Below are 19,964 nucleotides of genomic sequence, written 5' to 3'. Positions count from 1 at the left end.
TCTCTCTGAGAATGTTTTCAGCACATTTTTATCAAATCGCCGGACTTTAACCTTTGCATCTCTCAGTTGTAGTTTTTAATTTCTTTTATAAAATAATTTGTATAGTGTATTCCGAAGAATTAATTTTGGTTTCTGATTACTTTAATAATTATCCTTGTATTTATTTACTGTTTTCTTTAATATTGTTCAAATTAATAATTTATGCGGAATTCTGCAATATGTCTTTAATTTAGAAAAGACAGATGACAGCAAATCTTATATCTTCCTCAGCCGTTAGTTAGCATATTCATTTATATATATATATGAAATTTATACATAACAACATATACATTCTATTATTGCTGCAAATGCCGGTAATCGAGAACATTGTTAAGATTCCAGTATACATTGTTGAATCATTGTTTGGAATAGAACTTAAATATATTTAATTGTTATTTGACGTTAAATATGAACACCATTGAATTTTTTAATTTAAATATGTAATTATAACGTCAAAAGAAAAACTATTGTCCAGGAACTATTATATATATAATAATTCTTCTCAGAGTATAAACACCTCATCCAGTTCCTAGTCAGGTGGTAAAGTGCCAAGGACCGACGAGACGTTACCACGTTGGATAGAAACTGATATACGCTGTATTAGATAAGATGTGGAGCGAACTTCGCCGGAAACACAAGAAATGCGTCATCCTACCTCCCTAATGAATTCAAGATTTCTTGCACTTCTAGCAGACCACTGGTTTCAATAGCGATTGGAGTGAAAACAAACTTTTCGAGAAGGTGGTCGTATTTTCTTTGCTTTTCAGCTTCTATTTATTTATTTATTTATTTGCCATCAACACAACAGGCATAAGCCCAATTATAGTGTTGATGTATTACATAATACATTTACAATAGTTTTCTTAAACATAGAGTTCATATTGCAGATATCAATTTCTTTGTGTTTGATACATATTTTGTTGTAAGTAGAACACATTCTCCAAATTGGTGATTTCAATAATACGTTGGTCCTTGCTTTTTTGCAATAAAACAGACCAGAGTTATTAGCACGAGTTTTAAGTGTCGGGACATGAAAATTTAATGTTGATATGAGATCCGTACAATTAAATTCGTTTTGTACTATTTTATGGAGAAAAATCAAATCTGTCACATTTCTCCTTTGCTCAAGAGTAGGGATACAGAAGTTGTCTATTAATATTAGATAATTTTCATAATATGGATAGATTCCAGTTGTCTTGTACATCAAGTATTTGATAAATTTAGATTGGACCTTTTCCACTTGGTGTCTGTAATGCTGTTGTGATGGGTTCCAAATCACAGCAGCATATTCCAGTTTTGATCGGACATAGGCATAATACATTTTTGTTAGTGTAGTACTATTGTTAAATTCCTTTCCAGTTCTAATTATGAACCCTAACATCTTGAGAGATTCGTTAACTATGTTCTCTACATGGTTATTAAATGTCAGTTTCGTATCAAATATAACTCCAAGATCTTTGACTGAATTTAATCTATTTAGTAAGATCTGATTCATTGAGTAATCAAACTCTATTTGACTTTTGTTTCTGGTAAACGATAAAATGTTATATTTGTTTATGTTTACATTAAGTTTGTTAAGAGAACACCAATTAGCAATATTTTCCATGTCACGTTGTAAATCGAGACAGTCATGGATGGTCTTTATCCTACCGTATATTTTGAGGTCATCAGCAAAAAGCAATTTGTTACTTAATAATATATGATCAGGGAGATCGTTAATGAATAAAAGGAACAATAACGGACCTAGATTAGAGCCCTGGGGAATTCCAGAATATGCAATATAATCAGATGATTTATACGGTGTATTCCTTGTAGATAACAGTTTGTTTACGATTATTTAAATATGATGAAAAGAACTTGATCAAGGGAGAAGAGAAATTATATTCGCCTAGCTTATGTAATAATACCTTGTGATTGACTCTGTCAAATGCTTTTTCAAAATCTATATATATTACATCAACCTGACATCCTACATCTAACGAATTTGCTATAAAGTCTGTGATAAGTGCAAGGTTTGTTGTTGATTTGTGTGGGATAAAGCCATGTTGATAAGGTGAGATTACCGGTTGGATGTGGTCAATTATCTGTCGGTATAGGATTTGTTCAAATATCTTTGCAAAAGTAGGTAAAATTGATATAGGCCGGTAGTTATTTATTTCGTGTTTATCATTGGTTTTTGGTATTGGGCAAACTATAGATGATTTCCATTTATCCGGAAAAACGCATGTTTTTAAAGCGAGATTGAATGCAATCCTTAGCGGATATGTAAACGCATCTATACAACCCTTTATGATATATGGAGGTATTCCATCAGGGCCAACAGCAGTTCTGGGCTTTAATTTTTTGATTGCCATTACTACTTCAGATTGAGTGATTTCCTCAATGGTAAGTGACTCTAGTTTGTTACTTACATAAGTTAATAAATTGTTCGTAGGAATGTCAGTGAAACCTGTATCTGGCACATATACTGACGAGAAATACTGTGCAAAAGCATTGGCTATTTCATCATTATGATATAGTTCGCGTCCCTCATAATTTAATTTCCCCCCAAGAAGATGCTTAGTCTTATTTTTTATAAAATTCCACAATTCATTAGCATTGTTATTAATGTTATTTTCAGAATCTTGTATGAACGCTCTGTATGCCAGCTTAATTTCTTTCTTTATTTCCCTACGCAATTCATTGAATTTATTGAGATAATTTACTTCTTTATTACATTTGTATTTTTTATGATACCTTGCTTTAGTTTTGATTTTTTTGATAATTTCATGTGTAAACCAGCACGGATAAGCTGTTCTTGAGTTGTTTTTAAGTGGCACGCACTTGTCAAATACACTATAAATAATATAATAGAGATTATCAACTAGGTCATTGGCGTTTTCATATTTTTTCAGGCAGTTCCAGTCAATAAATGAGAATTCAAGATACAACTCTAAGAAATTAGCTTTCCTAAAATTATATCCTGATATATTAGTTTTCTTTTTAATCTTCGCTCTCTCCTGCTGCAACACGTTTATTACTAAGGATGGATGGTGTACATCTTCTGGAATTAGTGGACAATGTTCCCTACTGACTTCTATATTCGTTATATTAGAGAGAACCAGATCTAATGTACGATTATTTTCGTTCGTCACATTATTTAATGATTGCAATTTATAATAGGACATAAATTCATATAAATTCTTACATTTAGAAGAGCTTGTTTCAAAATTAAATTCCGTACCGTTTATTTCCGATAAATTGAAATCACCAATCAGGAGAACAGGACAACCTTGAGGACAATTAATTTCAAGTCGAGTAAATAAATCATTATACAATTCAATATTAGATCCCGGTGAGAAATACACAACACAAATATATATTGTTTTCCCCTCACTGTTTATTTTGGCAATCAAGCAGTCATAATTATCATCACACCTGTCCAATAAGAACATGCAATGTTTACTTAGGGCTGCAATAAGAACACCCCCACCCCTTGTTTTACAGGTTTTGACAGAGTTTCTGTCTTGCCTCAACACAGTATATCTGTCATCAAATAACTCAGCATCATAATGAGATTCGTTAATCCATGTCTCAGTGATTGCAATTAGATCGTAATTGTTAGTTAATACACCACAAAAGAAATCACATTTTCGACCACGTAAGCTACGAGCATTTTGATAGAATATTTTTAGAGAGTCTTTATCTATACTTACACTTTCTTGGTCTTCTACCGGACCCTTGTCACAGTTATTTCATTGTTTCCGTACGAGATATTCCGTACGGGAAGGGGGAGGAGTTTTGAGAGGGGGATAGTCCTTCTGTTCATAGAGTTTTTGTGTACTCGCTTGACGGGTGGATGACCTTAGAGCTGGAGAGGGTGCAAATGCGTTTTCGCTCTCTGCCGTTGCATTCGAGATGGAGGTTGAATATTTCTTTTCCTCTTTTTATCCATTATTTAGGTCTGCCTTCGCCGCGGGGATTGAGGGTTCTGGTGGTGTTTCTCTTCTCTCTCTGGGGACCGCTGCCTCTCGCGTGTTTGGTTCAAGGTCGTACAGACTATAACGCTTGCCATCGATGTAGAGATAGCGATATTGAAGATAGGCAAAGCTGCGATTATGAACAGCTCCAGCGTTCATTACTGACAGAGAGAGACTTGAATGAGCGTATGTATCAGCGCATGCGAAGTCCCACAATAAACATTTGCCTCTCATCCATGGAACCAGTGTCTTTAATTATTGCTTTTAATATGGTCGCCTCTCAGTTACTATTGTACGAGGCTTGTCCACGAAGTAAGTTTCCTTAGGATGGTAAACACAAAAGTGACCTTAAAACCTTTGTTACCTCAGATATAGCACTGACGATACAACTTTTCAACATACTCACAACTGGCTATACAATAGGCTCACGGGTCACGAACTTAATCTGTTAGAATCGGACAGATTATCGATTTCTCCATATTGCATTACTGACCGATGTCGGAATCACGAACGCCATTCTCATGTTTTGTCAATGTTTCATTTTTTACAATAATACGCTTGGGCTTCTTACTAGTGCTATTAGTTTCACTTTTCTCGTCTTGGGAACCAGAATTAGGACTAAGATAAGACCAAAGTGCGAAAAGAAAGGTTTTTAAACACAGCACTCTGACAAGTAATGTGTACAGCAAACGCGGAAAATCACTATTGCATATGTGTGTGTGATTGAGAGTACTGGCGTGTGTGAGAGCTCGTATTGCGAAATGTCGTTCGTGAACCTTGGGTCCACTGTACTTTCGTCCAAATTTTATTCGATTAAAGTGACATATTTAAGTTTTTAAGGTGTACGTATTATTAACACTTTTTTCTCTTTTACTATCCAGTATTCGTTGCTGTTTAAAAAAGAAAACGCTCACGAAGACAGTATCTGGAGCTGTGCGTGGGGGAGGCTTCAGAAACAGAAGGATGAAGCAAATGGTGAAGGAGAAGGAGATGCATCAAGGTATTGACTACTACCTCTAAGATAATATTGAATACAAATTCAAAATTATTAAAGAACTCATCTATAAGCATCTTATTATACAGTAGATAGGAATAAATTGTTCAACAAAGCACCAGCGTTTTCATTAGTATCATAACAATAAAAATGTTATTAAAAACTTAAGCTGTTGAACCTTCATATAACAAAATTGTATCCAATTCATAGATGGTGAAGAATCATATTTAAATGAAATGGATGATTCTTTGACATGACCCTCAAAGTTAGCAAAGTTCGGGAAATACTTCAAAATATGCCGAGAGTCAGCGAAATTGTTATATTTCACAGAAGAGTTCCATAGATTTCTTAAGAATGTTCCCTAGTAATTGCAATGTTTATTATAATCAGTATTTACAGTGAACACTGAGTATGAAACGATAATGTGGCTTGTATATTTAATATTTATGTTCTCTGTTTCAGTACAAATAAGTGATTCAGTTCACTTTCAGCTCATTCTTTCCTAAAGTTTTGATTAGGCAGGAAATAGGTCAGGGTAATGATTTTTAAAAGGGTACTTGTAGAAAATTTAAATGAATGTAGATTATTTGCTCAGGGCAACGGAAAATGCAATCATATTTTTTGAAGATGTTTAGATGGTTACTATATAAATATATCCAACAAAGTTCTGCCGCTTTTTCACCCACCACCTTCGAGCATCAATATGTCACATAAGACGTACGTTTAAGATCGAAAATAGTCCACATCACGACCTTCTGCCAACGTTCTGGAAGGTCACTGATTCCATTTGATGGAACGTGGTGGGTCGTGAAGCAAAGAAGGTATCAAGTACATTTTGTATCTCTACTAGGGATTTGAACTGGCATCCTCTAAGATGATTGTCCAAGGAATGTAACAGTTGATAATCGGAATGTGCCATGTCTGGGAAGTATGGCGAACGCAATAGTGTTTCCCATCCAAGGCGTAGAATGGTGTTCTTGGTCATCCTAGCCACGTGGGGATGTCCTGTAACAGGAAGACCCCTTTGTGATTCAGAAGTGCTGACTCCAGAGTTTTGAGTTTTTCTTGAACATGGCCCAACTGCTGACAGTACACAGTTGCATTGATGCTCTGACCAGCTGGTAGTAGTTCACGATGCCGCGAAGAGTCCAGCAAATACACAGAAGGATCTTCTTCTTGTGCAGCGCTGATTTCGGCTGTTTTGGAACCGGTTCATGGAATGATAACCAATGATGACGGCGCCGTAGAGCTTCGTACAGGATCCACTTCTCATCACATGACAACAACACCCTGTCCAGAAATGGCTCATTCCTCAGACAAAACAGCAAAGAAACAGGCGTTTACTCGCGTTGCCTTCTGGCCCGGAGTCAAATCATGTGGGATCCATCAACCCAACTTGTAGGGCTTCCCAAGTTGATGGAGGTGCTGCCGAATGGTTTCTACAATCACACTGAATTGTAGTCCCAGTTCCTGATATGTCTGGCCACTGTTCGGCTCAATTGCTGCCTGAAGATCTTCATTTTGTATATGTGTTTATCTTCCGGCACGTGGTACATCTTCGAGTGTTTTGTCACCGTCCTTAAACTTGTTAAACCATAGCTGCACTATGCGCGTAGTCACGACACCCTCACAAAACGCCTGGCATATATTCCACCCCGCTGCAACGGCGTTTGACTCCAGTTTTAGTCGTACATGTTACATGCCCGTACAATGCTCTGTGGAGGTTCTATCTTCACTCTGTCCTTACGCAAGTTCACGGTGTAACTGAACTGCCACAACCGTGTAGTATGTTGGATATATCCACATCAACAACTGACCTTTGCCTTATCTCCATTCGCATTCAACTTACGGTGTGAGGGCCAATTGAACACATACTTCCACGAAAAGCCACACAGCTTTCTTGGTGACCTTTATATTACTTGGGTGATGTTAACTAACATTAGAGCTGCCCAAAATAAACACAAAATACAAAAAAAAAAAAAAAAAAAAAAAAAAATGAAGAAAAGAAAATTATCTTGAAAAATAAAGGAACTTGAGGAGCGCCGAGAAGTGTTTAAACTTCAAGCTGTGAAGGAAGATGAACAAATTAAATCAAACAATAAGAAACAAGCAAAAAAAAAACGCAAGAAATACCAGTTTTCTTCTACATTTAAGGAGCGCTTTCGGAAGAACCTTCTTCCATCATCAGCCTACTTGAAATTCAAAAAGGATTTTAAAACATGAAGGGGAATGTGCAAAGGCAAACAAGAAAAAAAATGGTTAGAAAGATCAAGAAGTATAAAACACAAATCTTCTGTCAAAAATTAAATATAATATATAAAGGTCAAACAAAAAGGAATATTTGCACTAGAATAACTAAGCACATTCGTACATCGAAATATCGGAGCCTGCAACAGTTGTCTGGTCTGGCAACGCATCTTAGAGATTATAACCATAACACCGCAGATTCGTGTTTAATTGAGAAAGGAAAAACAGCAACGGAACGAAAAGTCAAAGAATAATATTACATCCATAAAGAGAAACATATTTAATTTAGATAGGGTAGAAATAAATATGATTTGGATACTACATACTTTCGCCACTTGGAAAGCAAGAAAAGAAAACAGAGAACAGTGACAGTGAGCGCCTATTCGCATGTGTTTAATTTTTGACAGAATCTTTTTAACCATTTTTTACCTTTCCATATTATTCTTCATGTTTTTAAATCCTTTTTGAATTTTAACTAAGCTGATGATGAGAGGCACGAGTTTTTCGCAATGCGCGATAAAACGAAATGTGTCGAAATTAAGTAATTTTCAGTTTCTTGACGTTTTATGATATTCTGTATGTATTTTCATTGGTTTCCATTGTGCGATAAAAAGCGAAAATTGGCAATTTTGCGCGAAATTTCTAACAATACGCGAGATAACGCGAAATTTTGAAAATACGTTTCTATAACTCAAATTTACTGTCAAGTGAAATATTCAGTATATTTTATTTTTAGGTAATTAATAGTTTATTTCTGTAGTGATCTGTGAATAAATGGAACAGTTTTTAAAATGTCAGGGAATATCTTTTACACAAGAGCTACAAAATGTGAAACTTTATACGGAAAATGCTACAAAACGCGAAATATGAAAAACGAAACGCGAAATTTGCAAATTCTTAGTGCGAAAAACTCGTGCCCCTAAGATGGGAAGGAGCCGTTTTAATTAGCTAGCCAATGGTATGGACTGGTGATAAGTGATAAACTTCAACAATGAAGGAGGAAAACGTAAAAACATGTAGCATGCTTGTTTAATGCTTAATTTTAACTTATGCCCGTATGTTTTCAGAATACAGCAAAACCTTCCTATTCATAGTAAGTTTAGTTACCGATTTTCCTTCAGTTTGATCAAATATAATTTTCTATAACTCAAATTTACACTGTCAAGTGAAATATTCAGTATATTTTATTTTTAGGTAATTAATAGTTTATTTCTGTAGTGATCTGTGAATAAATGGAACAGTTTTTAAAATGTCAGGGAATATCTTTTACACAAGAGCTACAAAATGTGAAACTTTATACGGAAAATGCTACAAAACGCGAAATATGAAAAACGAAACGCGAAATTTGCAAATTCTTAGTGCGAAAAACTCGTGCCCCTACTGATGATGGAAGAAGGTTCTTCTGAAAGCGCTTCTTACATGTAGAAGAAAATTCTGCTATTTCTTGCGGTGAGAATTAGCTGTTTTTGCTCGTTTCTTACTAAATATCATCGCCGCTCACAATATTATGATAAAATTAAATCAAAATTCAGTTGCTACTGAAGATGATAAGTTAGATATGTATTATAAATAATCAGAAAGATAGGCTAGTGTTTTATTGTATTCCAAATACTGGAAGTTTGATTCACGATATTTACATATGAAAATAAGCTTATACTGTATTAAAAAATAGAGCGGGAGATGGCTGCGGGACTGATCAGGAAAAATTAATTTACTCAATCACGAAAATTTAGGAAAATCAAATATCAGAATTTGAGTGTAAATCATACTTGAACTGAAAGGAAAAAAATATGATCATGTGATAAAATTTGCATTTTGGAAGAGTACTCATATTTCAATCACACTGATGAAAACGACGGTTTTTTTTTTTTTTTTTTTTTTTTTTTTTTTTTTTTTTTTTTTTTTTGCCACAGTATTATAGAATGCTTATAGGTGAGTTCTTTACTAATGACGGCTATTTAGTTGCATTTATTTTCTACCATATGTAGGTAAGGAAATTGTAATGTGATATTAGGTTAGCCAGATTGTCAATGCGGATTAACTACCGCATGACATTTCCGTAGATTTATCAGCAAAAGCACATATCTACATCTTTCATGATGTTAGGTACTTACTGAAACTGATAGATCAATTTGACTTTTTTTTAACGTCCTGTGTTGGTTACTGAAAATAGTATTTAAATTGATCAGTTTATCCCGAAATTATTTGCAGGACAAAATCTAGGAGTGGGCAATTACTTTTGCCGGTCACTGTACAGAAGCGTGCTAATATTTGTTCTTGTAAATACTGGATTTTCCAATACAGAATGTTTTTTCACCCTAATATTGCGTAAATGTTATATTCCTTCACGATATTTTAATTGATTGGGCTTCAGCTTTCAACTGGGCAATTGTCAAATGTAGATTCAATAGAAAATTTAACATGCTCCATATTATGTCATGTATAACTAATTAAGTATTCCCTTAAAACATCCGTAAATTTGTTGTGCACCATAAGAGCAAAACCCACGTAATAAAGATCAAAAATATTGAGTCAGAAGTAGGTAACTTGCTATAAACATAAACATCCAGCAGCCCCCATCTTATTTTACCCTAGCTTCCAATATTGTCATACCACCACTGGGGTACACAAGGGGGTTTTCAGGATCTTACTTGGGCAAGGTATTATACAAAATATACATTTACTTTATTAAATTAAAATGAAACCTTCCTGTTTAGTGTCCCACGAGTATGCCTGTTAGGCTAAGGGAGACGGATGATTAACAGAAGTGCATGATATTCAATGAATTGGTGGAATGAGAATGCGTGAGGAAACGGAATTACTCCGAGAAAACCCACGGACACGATGTTGTCATTTACGTTATTAAGATATGTGTATAAACACCTGAAATTATATGAACTTACAAGCCCTTCCCCCCTAGACAAATTTCTGCATACCACAATTAAGTTATTTCTTTTTCTGCACTTAGGTTTACTACCAAAATTCGTTTCAGTGATGAGCTCCCTCGTGGCTAAGCGGTTAGCGTACGCGCCTTTGGCGTGGGAGACCCGGGTTCGATTCCCGACGGAAGATCATGTGGTTCGGATTCCATGTTAATCAGTAGGTTCACGTCTCAAATAGCCTCACTGCTAAAAAGGGACGCTAAACTACAAATCAATTAATCGTTTCAGTAATAAAAGGTACCGAATTATTGTCGAAGTATCGTCAAGAAAAAGAATGCTTATGCAATATTGGGGTGAAAAAAATATTATTTAGTGTAGAATTTGCATAAAAATGGAATCTCTTAACATTTCAGGATTTTTTCAGAGAAAAAAAATGTCGCTTGATTTTCCGCCTTGTAAATACAATGATTCTATTTAATTTTAACTCATATATTTAGTAATTTTTCTGTACCTTTTAAATTATTAACTGTTCATGTTGTCCTGCAGGGATTCGGCCACAAATGACGTGCTTGATTACGTAGTAACAGGGTCAGTTGATGACCTGGTGAAAGTATGGACTTTCCAAGACGATCGGCTGGAATTAAAATATAAGCTGGAAGGCCATTCTTTAGGTGTTGTGTCTGTAGCTACAAATGCTGACTGTACAGGTATTTATTCGACTATATATATATATATATATATATATAAACCTATTTATATTATAACCAGCCAGTTATAAACTTTTTATTTCTATTGTACTTTGGTTTCAAATCTAATTTTTAAAGATGATGAACAAAACAAGAAAAAGATTTCTTTACATAATTTTAGGTCAAAATCTATTACAAACTGTTAAGAATTATTATGTAATTTGTCCGCGAATTCGTTTTATGTGCTGAAGACAGTTTGACTTACATAATGAACTTCCTCATTATGTAAATCTTGCGTTGACAGATTTCTTCGTCTGAACCAAATGCCGACTTGTACATGAGCCCGATTTTCTGGGTCACTTTTTCGATGTCGTGGTTCTACGTCACTTTGGGTAACAACCTGAGCAAAAGTAATAGTATATAAGCTCACGATATTTCCGGGATAGTATGGTGTTACCAGTCATTATATTGTTAACTATCTCGGTGTGACTAGGAAATTGGAAACATTTTATCTTCAGGCTCCAAACATCATAGTCTACATGAGTTAGAGTTCAGAAAGAGCGGCTGTTTCGTCAAATAACATACTTCTCTGTGGATCCCAACCAAATTAAGGATTTGTGCTGATTGGGCCTCAAGTGACTGTCGTAGGACGATATCTTCAACAAGAAACTCACGTTTGTGTTTAAGAACTCTGTCAACTGCCAAGAATGTCTCATCACATAAACCAATTCACAAACACCACATAACTATTCAGAAACATTAAATCATACATTTGAGGCTTGTATCTTTTATTCATGCCTAGAATTACCAAGTTTAATTAATGTTGTATAGCTCTTCTATCAGGAGTATAGGAGGGAGTTTGTTATTTTTAAGATGCCAAACTTCTCGCAATGTACCCTAAATAGGATAAACCTTAAGCATAACCACAATATGAACAGAATAATTGTATGAAAAAAAAAAATCACGGCGATTGAAATACAGAAGTCTTCACCGTACTTCAGCTATAGTTAAAGTTATATGTTACCAAGCATTCAGTTCTTTCCTTAGTCATTATTTTAGAATGTCTTAGGTGTTATAAAGAATTTTTCTTTACATTTGACTCAGGGAAGCGAAGGAAAGAAACGGGCTGTTCCCTTTCCTTTTTCCGGGGCCGCGGTGGCTCAGTGGTAGAGCGTTCATCTCTGGTGCTTGGGGTCCCGGGTTCGATCCCCGCCAAGTGAACTTTGTGGTGGACAAACACCGTGTGCGTGGGTTTTCTCGGGGTTCTCCCGTTTCCTCCCACTTTCTTCATTCCACCATTTCATTCATTACTCATTATCACCGTCTCCTTTAGCCTAACCGGCATAACCGTGGGACGTAAAACTCAAAAGATTTCCTTTCCTTTTTCTATGGATATTCAAAATGATAAAGCACGTCATGAAAAATTGCTTCCAGGCTGTGCCGAACCGTGGGAGGGACGACGGCCCCGGGCGCCGGAGTAAGGGGGCATAAAATTTGGGAGAAAAAAGAAAAGAGAAGGGAAGGAAAAAAGAGAATAAAAATGTTACTCATGTTAGGAAAATGTATAGGTACTTATATAAAATGGGAAGAAAAAATAATAAAAAGTACTCAAAATCAAAGAAAAGCAGGGTTTATCTTTGAAAATTTTCTTTCTTTTCACATGATGGTGCTTCGTGGCTGGTCTGTGGGCCTCATTCGTATGTACAGGGCCGCCATCGTATGCTCTTGCCCCGAGCTCTGATTTTCCATGGCACGACACTGCTTTCAGACGTTCAAGCCATGTCTTGTAGGCTAAAGAATAGAGCCTACGGAATGAGGAATGGAATAATGAGAATGTAAGGAATCGGGAGAAACATCGATTAAAACCACTTGTACGATTATGTCCTCCATAAAATACTATTTTCTGTTGAATAGGTATGTTGAAGTTAACTGGCTAAAATGGTACAGATTTTATTTCGTATGAACTGGTTACACACAAAAATAACCTTACAAAAATTTGAAAACCTGAGGGACAAAATGGAAGTTATTTCTCGTGACATTTAGTTTCTGGAAGCATATACATATAACAGATAGGTACATATTTTTCTTTTCTTTATATGAAGTTAACTGAATTGTTTGATGGTCAGGAACTTACAAGGAAGAATAAGGTGAAGTTAAAGAGAATGATGATGTAGTTGTTGATCGTAGAGACAGCGAAAATATTAAAGTAAACATGAGGTAGAAGATTTGTGAGAGTTAGTATTGTGATAATTAAGGGTATGTACAAGAGATTGACATTCAGTTACACAGATTTTTCTTCCCTGAACAGCATTTACTGACCATAATAAGATTGTGTTCCCTGGTGTAGGAAAAGTAACTCATTTGTTTGTATTAGCTTCCATTTTCCCGAAATTGTGAAATAGGAATTTTTAACACTATATTTTCCCTCGTGTAGCTAGCAACACTTCTTATGTAATTGCAACACTGCGGGAAGAGGTGTTCGAACGTTGTTTAGATTTTCTCACATATTGTGTTGCTGACTGACTTACGGTTCAAACGATTTTGTGTCTATACAGAGAATTCTTATCATATTACATACATGGACTGCCAGGAAGATTTCAGTTTGTTGCTGATGTATACTTATACGGGATGTTCTTATTTCGTATAAGTATATTGTTTGTATGACTTGCTATATATTCATTGTATTGTGTTTATTAAATCATCCCTGAGAAATTGTGTAAATAAGCCGAACCTTTGGTATATTTGTAGCAAAATGACGGTTAAGTCCAATGTTTCTCAGATGACACCTGTGTTACGAAGGGCGTATGAATTGTGCTTTTTAGTGTGAATGAGAGATCAGGACAAAGAAATGGACTCCATATATATATGTTGTAAATCATGCTGTATATTTTATACTCCATGGAGGCTAATATGGCAATTACAGTTACGCCACTATAATCAGCATAAAAACTTCAACAGGAATCAGTTGAAATTATTTAGGAAAGAAAAAAGTTGAAAATTTGTTACTTAATATTATCAGTGAGGATAGCAAATATTGTATAGGGTGTGGAGAAATAAATTATAGTTAAAGAGGAGAAAACGCAATATATGCAAATTGTACGTGTTGTAGATAATAAATTCTTTTTTAGTAATAATAAAATAATGTGTCTGTCTGTCATCAGTTTTTCGATAGAAAGGAGTGACCTAGAAACACCAAATTTAGTACACTGACAGATTTTTACCAGGTCTAGTCACCTACGAAGCCTTCTTTTCGATTTTTTGCTCGGGGGGAGGGGGGGTAAAAGAGTTGAAAATGTATTTTGGCCCGTGTGCAACCAGCATTACATTTTGGTGTTACAGGGTTACATAACAACATAGGATAAACAGCCGGGTAATGGAAGTGTTGTGGAAACACTTCTTCATTTCATTGACCCGGGCTCTGAATTAAGGCAAGAGAACAACGGGTCCTTAAAACTAGTTCCAGATAAGCTAATAGGCAAACAAAACAATCTCCCTGTCTCCCCACTTTTTTGCCATTGTAGAAAGGGAAAGGGAAAATAAGTCGCTAATCTTGACAGAGAGAGGGGAAACTTTATCGTCTAAAATCTAAATTTTTATTCCAATTCACATGAACTTGATGTTAAAAAGGCATTACTTTTTCTTTTAGCTACTATCAATCTCCGCTACTAACAATTACCAGTCCTGTTGAAATTCTTCTTTCTTCCTTGCTTTGTTGTTAATGTAAGAACATTTGTTTGTAAGAGAGCCAGACGAGACATGTCTTCTTTTTATTATCATTTCAAGTTCTGCCGATATCCTGCTAGCGCTCTGATATTTTTCCCACACAGATTGTATTTACTCTTGGATTGCATATTAATATAAAATTATTGCATAAATAACTAATTCTATGGCCTATGGAAACCGGAGGTTCAATGTCGCGTTCACAAAAGCTCTCCATTGACTTCGTTACTTAGCCAACTGAATCCAGTTTCTACTTTGTACTCCTATTTCTCCGAGATGGAAGGGCTAATATTGTCCTTCCATCTGCGCCTAGGTCTTCCTAATGGTCGTTTTCCAGTTGGATTTCCAGTTAAAACTTTGAGAACCTTCCTGCTTTCTTAAATTTTGGCTACATGACGTGCACACCTCAGCCTCCTAAATTTGATGACCCTAGCAATGTTTGGTAGGCCGTATAAATTATTAGTTCCTTGTTATGAAGTTCCCGTCATTTCCCATTCACATTCCTCTTGGGTCCTAATATTCGTCTCACGAACTTGCTCTCAGATACTTTCAGTCTACGTTTTTCCCTCAGAGTAAGCGACCATGTTTCATAACCATACAGAATAACATGCATGATTATCGTTTTATATATATTTAAGCTTCCTCGACAGAATTCTCAACGACAAGAGATTTTGAGTTGAATAATCACACGAATTCTCTGCTTGTAGTCGATATTTAATTTCTTCGTGGTTATGATTTTGGTCTGTTAATATTGATCCTAGATATTTGAAAATATCCAACTCAATTATTGCAGCAATATAGCATAAATACAGCAATTGTTCATTCAATTCTCAGCTCCTGTCATCGCGTGCAATTCTAGCATCATTCCACAGCCCCGACTACCAAGAAGACAACTCTCCGTTTAAATTGACTATTATAGTTAAAAGATGTGCTACTTATCTCATAATACAGATAAATATAATTAAGTGTTCTAAAATATGTAAAGCTATTATGAATTAATTCTTTAGATATATTTACATACATTCTGTACCTTCGCTTGGAGGGATTAGTAGAAAGAACAACACCAAAATTTTCTGTTATCAAATGACGTGCTGAGCGTAGTAAGGAAAAAACTTGTTTTGATTTCCCATCAGCTTATCTGGAATGAACCATAGTGTAGTTGCTTTGGAAGATAGCTAGTAAGAATTACGAATATTACAGTAACTCGGTGAATTACAACAGCATACGAGTAAGAGGAATCAGCATTTTTGAAGTATTAAAGTTTATTTGTAATTGGAGATACGATATGTGTGTGTTTTCAGTTGATACGTTTTTTCTGTATTTCTCTGAAACAGTGATAGCTTCTAGTTCGTTGGATTCTAGTGTTCGTCTTTGGGATGCACAGACTGGCGAAAAGGTTGGCAGCATAGAAGCTGGACCAGTAGACACATGGACTGTAACGTTTTCTCCTGATTCTAAGTATATCATCTCTGGCAGCCATTCGGGGAAAATCAACATGTACGGCGTAGAATCAGGGAAACAAGAGCAGACTCTAGATACAAGAGGGAAATTCACACTTAGCATAGCATATGTAAGTATGACTTCCTTTTATATATAAATTTTATATTTAGCTGACAAAAGGAAGTAACCAGAGAACTGAAGGATTAAGAGATGGGAAGTGTAAGCGGAACAGTGGTAGCAATAACCTACATGACCATACTACTGCAAACTATCTACCTAATCTTACCATAAATATTGTCCAAACTTAGGGGGCGCGGTGGTTCAGTGGTCGAGCGTTCACCTCCGATGCTTGGGGTCTCTGGTTCGATCCCAGCTCGCGCCGTGTGGACTTCGTGGTGGACAAACACCGTGTTCGTGGGTTTTCTCGGGTTCTCCCGTTTCCTCCCACTTTTTTCATTCCATCATTTCATTCATTTCTCATAATCACCGTCTCCTTTAGTCTAACCGGCATAATCGTGAGACGTAAAACTAAAGATTTCATTTCATTTCATTGTCCAAACTTTTGAGGATGGATATACTTCCGCCCACACAAGCGAACGCCCCAGTTACACCACGACGCGAAGAGCGGTATCGTGAAGCGTGAGTCCTTGCTGGATGAGCTGAAGATGGGGCGAGTATGAAAATTCTGTGACCATGGTAGTGTTGCACAAGTTAGGCAAATTGCCAGGAAAGATTTTTTCAAAACCCGCCAGAAACTGCAAATTAGTAAAAAAAATTCATTTACCGCACTATCCAGTGCTTTGTTGAGACTGGAACTGTGAAAGATCGTCCGCGGTAAGAAGACCACGCAAAGTATGAACACCGGAACTTGTGAAAGCAATGGCGGCGTATCGGACGAAATCCAGTTAGGAAATTAGGAAACAGTCAGTTATGGCTCGCGAGCTGAAGATACCGAAAATGCTTTTGTCTTGCAAGTTAAGCAGTGACCTGGGCCTCCATGCTTACGAACAACGCAAAGGACATCTCGTGACAAATGAACTGAAGCACCAGAGGCTTTTAAAAGCAAAATGCTTATTTAAGCGTTACGCTGCAAATGAGCATTGTCGAATCCTTTTCACTGATGAAAAGGTTTTCAGTGTTGAGGAGACTTTCAGTGCCCAAAATGACAAAATATATGTCACATCTTTTAGAGAAGCTGGTGAAAAAGCTCCAAGGATCCAGAGGGGTCAGAATCCTGCCTCAGTCATGGTGAGGTGGGGTGTGAACTACGAGGGCACAACGGGACCTCATTTCCACTTCAGATTGGCCTTCTGCAAGTCTGGATCCAAACCCTTTGGACTACAAATTGTGATCTAAGCTTCGGGAAATGGATTTCAAAAAGAGACATCCCACTATTGAAAGTTTAAAGCGGTCTCTTCGGTAAGCAGCTGCAGATTTTCCAGTTAATGTGTTGCGTAATGCAATTGATGAGTAGCCACAAATACTTAAGGACTGTGTGCATGCTAACGGTGGCCATTTTGAATAATTATTCGAGATTTTGGTTCATAATGCATCCATGTGTAACTCATATTATTTTGGATATTAAAATATCCATAACTAGTGTGTGTCAGTGTACTTAAACCTTTGGGACAGTATTTATGGTAAGCCTAGGTACATATTAAAATGCTCTTGGCCAATTCATTTTGACAGTGAGATCTCGGAAACCACAGATTCTAGAAACGTGCCGTTCTCCCCGATCAATTTCAAATTTTATGTAGACTTTCCATTTCTCATTCAAATTTTCACAAAATGTGTCGTTATTTTTCAATTATGCGTTTAAGATGTTTTGAGCCCGTAAAATTAACATCGTTGATAGGACGTGGCTAGTAAAAGCAAATGTCGAGGTAGAAAATTACTTCAAAAAAAAGTTCTCCCGTTTAAAGGAATATGTATAGATATAATGTAGAAGTGGGAAGAACATTCATGCCTACGTTAGAGCCCAGGTTCAGCAAAGTGGTACGTTAAAATAGCAAGTAATACTTACGACAAACAGGACACTTTCAAATACCTAGGATCAACATTAAGAAACTAAAACTATGTCCATGATGAAGTTGAATGTCGACTGAAAGCAGGGAATTCGTGTTATTATTCAATCCAAATTATTTTGGCTTCACGAATTCTACAAAGAATTTGAAGCTTAAAATAAATAAAACAACGATAATCAAGCTTGTTGTGCTGTATGGTTGGGAAACATGGTCGCTTACTCTGAGGGATGAACGCAATTTAAAAATAACATCCTGAGGAGAATATCCAGACCCAAATGAGATGGGAATGCGAAATGACGGGAACTCGTAACAAGGAACTGAATAATTTATACCGTTTACCTAACATTGTTAGCGTCATTAAGCCTATAAGGTTCAGGTAGACATATCGTGTAGCCAGAATGGAAGAAAGTGTAAACACTTTCAAAATTTTAAGTACAAATCCAATCAGAAAAGACCATTAGGAGAACGTAGACACAAATGGAAGGACAGTATTAAGATGGATCTCGCAAAAATAGAAATACAAAGTAGAAACAGGACCAGTTGGCTAAGGCAGAAATCAGTGGAGAGCTTTTCTGAATGCATTAAATTTCGGGTTCCATAGGCTATAATGTTATAGTCCGCGTCACCCGATCATCAGCCAATAAGCTCGCAGTGTCCTGTTACTAAACCTTCAAGGAGGAATCTAATCATTCATAATTGATTTTGTTCGTATTTGTGAACAATTATGAATGATTAGATTCCTCCTTGAAGGTTTAGTAACAGGGCACTGCGAGCTTATTGGCTGATGCCACACGCCAATTCGGGTGACTCGGACTATAGTTATATATTGATCTGTGAAGTTAGTTTCTTGTTGGGATTTTCCACCCTTAGTGTATTCCGTGTAGACATTCTGCCCGTAGTTATTTTAGTAATTCTAGTAGAAGTTAATGATTTTCGGCGTTTTGCAAGAAAATCATGAAAGGAAAAATCACTGGGAGGAGACCGAAGAGATAAGCAAAAGGAACAGAGGAAATGTTTTGCATAGTTGTACCGAATCTTTATTTCTTTATTATCATGTGTCAGTATACGTTTCTTTTGGATAACAATAACTAACCTGTAATATGCTATAATATTTATTAACAAAGTGAGATGATTTCGACTCCCGCTACTGTTCATCTGTTCGGTCACCAGTGAGAAAAGAACGCTGATAGTGGAAAGCCTACGTTCGTATTTGTTCCATTTTAACCTGCAGTGTAACATCTGGTGTTCTGTTTTAAAAGAAATTGGTCAGCTATACTATTTTCACTACTCACGTCCGTACGATTTTTAAAAGCACAAGCCGAATATATATATATATATATATATATACACAGCACATCACAGAATATAACCGAACCATACTCTAGATTATATATTGGAAAGTGTTGTCAATTTCCACACACCACAGATTGCTGCTGTGTAGCGCTTTGAAGTATAAACGGGGAAAGAATTGCTGGGTGGGATTGACATCAATGGAATCCAAATTTTTGAATGAAACTGTTTATAATACAATTCCCTTTATTGTCAAGGTTGCCATCGTCCAAATTCAGCTCAGAATTTTTCGTTCCGATTTAAATAAGATTCAAATTGTTCCTTTTGATTTGTGATCTGTTGCTTTTGCGGATAATGTTTACTTCTTTAAAACTATGTGTGGATTTATCTATATGTTTTGATAAGCTGGAAACTGCAGAATCTTGATCCTTGGCATCCCTTAAATGCTTCCTTATTCTGGGATCAGTATTCCTCTTTCTGTCATACAATATTTGAATTTCCACATCGACAGTTAGCCTCATAGTCTACTGTGTCAACAGACTTTTTAACAATGAATGAATGAACTGTAAATAAAAAAAAAATCTCTCTCAGAAGTAAGTGGAGAGATTTTGTGGATGCTGCATTGAACCTCCGGGTTCTATAGGCCATAAAGTTAGTTATATAGTAAGCTAAACAGAGCGTTT

The 19,964-nt window shown here is 36.1% G+C and overlaps 1 protein-coding gene across 1 annotated transcript in view; it reads left to right on the top strand.

Moving 5' to 3' along the window:
• LOC145678885 (uncharacterized) overlaps nt 1–19,964 on the top strand; it is a 55,091-nt gene that overhangs the window by 7,755 nt on the left and 27,372 nt on the right. Inside the window, exons 2-4 of the mRNA XM_081749461.1 lie at nt 4,880–4,998; nt 10,668–10,828; nt 15,862–16,097. Coding sequence (XP_081605587.1) covers nt 4,880–4,998; nt 10,668–10,828; nt 15,862–16,097 — 516 coding nt within the window. The remainder of the gene's footprint in view (nt 1–4,879; nt 4,999–10,667; nt 10,829–15,861; nt 16,098–19,964) is intronic.

This window comes from Thermobia domestica, chromosome 2 (assembly GCF_964235325.1).
Source record: "Thermobia domestica chromosome 2, izTheDome1.hap1.1, whole genome shotgun sequence".
Lineage (NCBI taxonomy): Eukaryota > Metazoa > Arthropoda > Insecta > Zygentoma > Lepismatidae > Thermobia > Thermobia domestica.
Note: the sequence above shows the minus strand (reverse complement) of the source record. Positions and strands in the feature narration are given on the sequence as shown.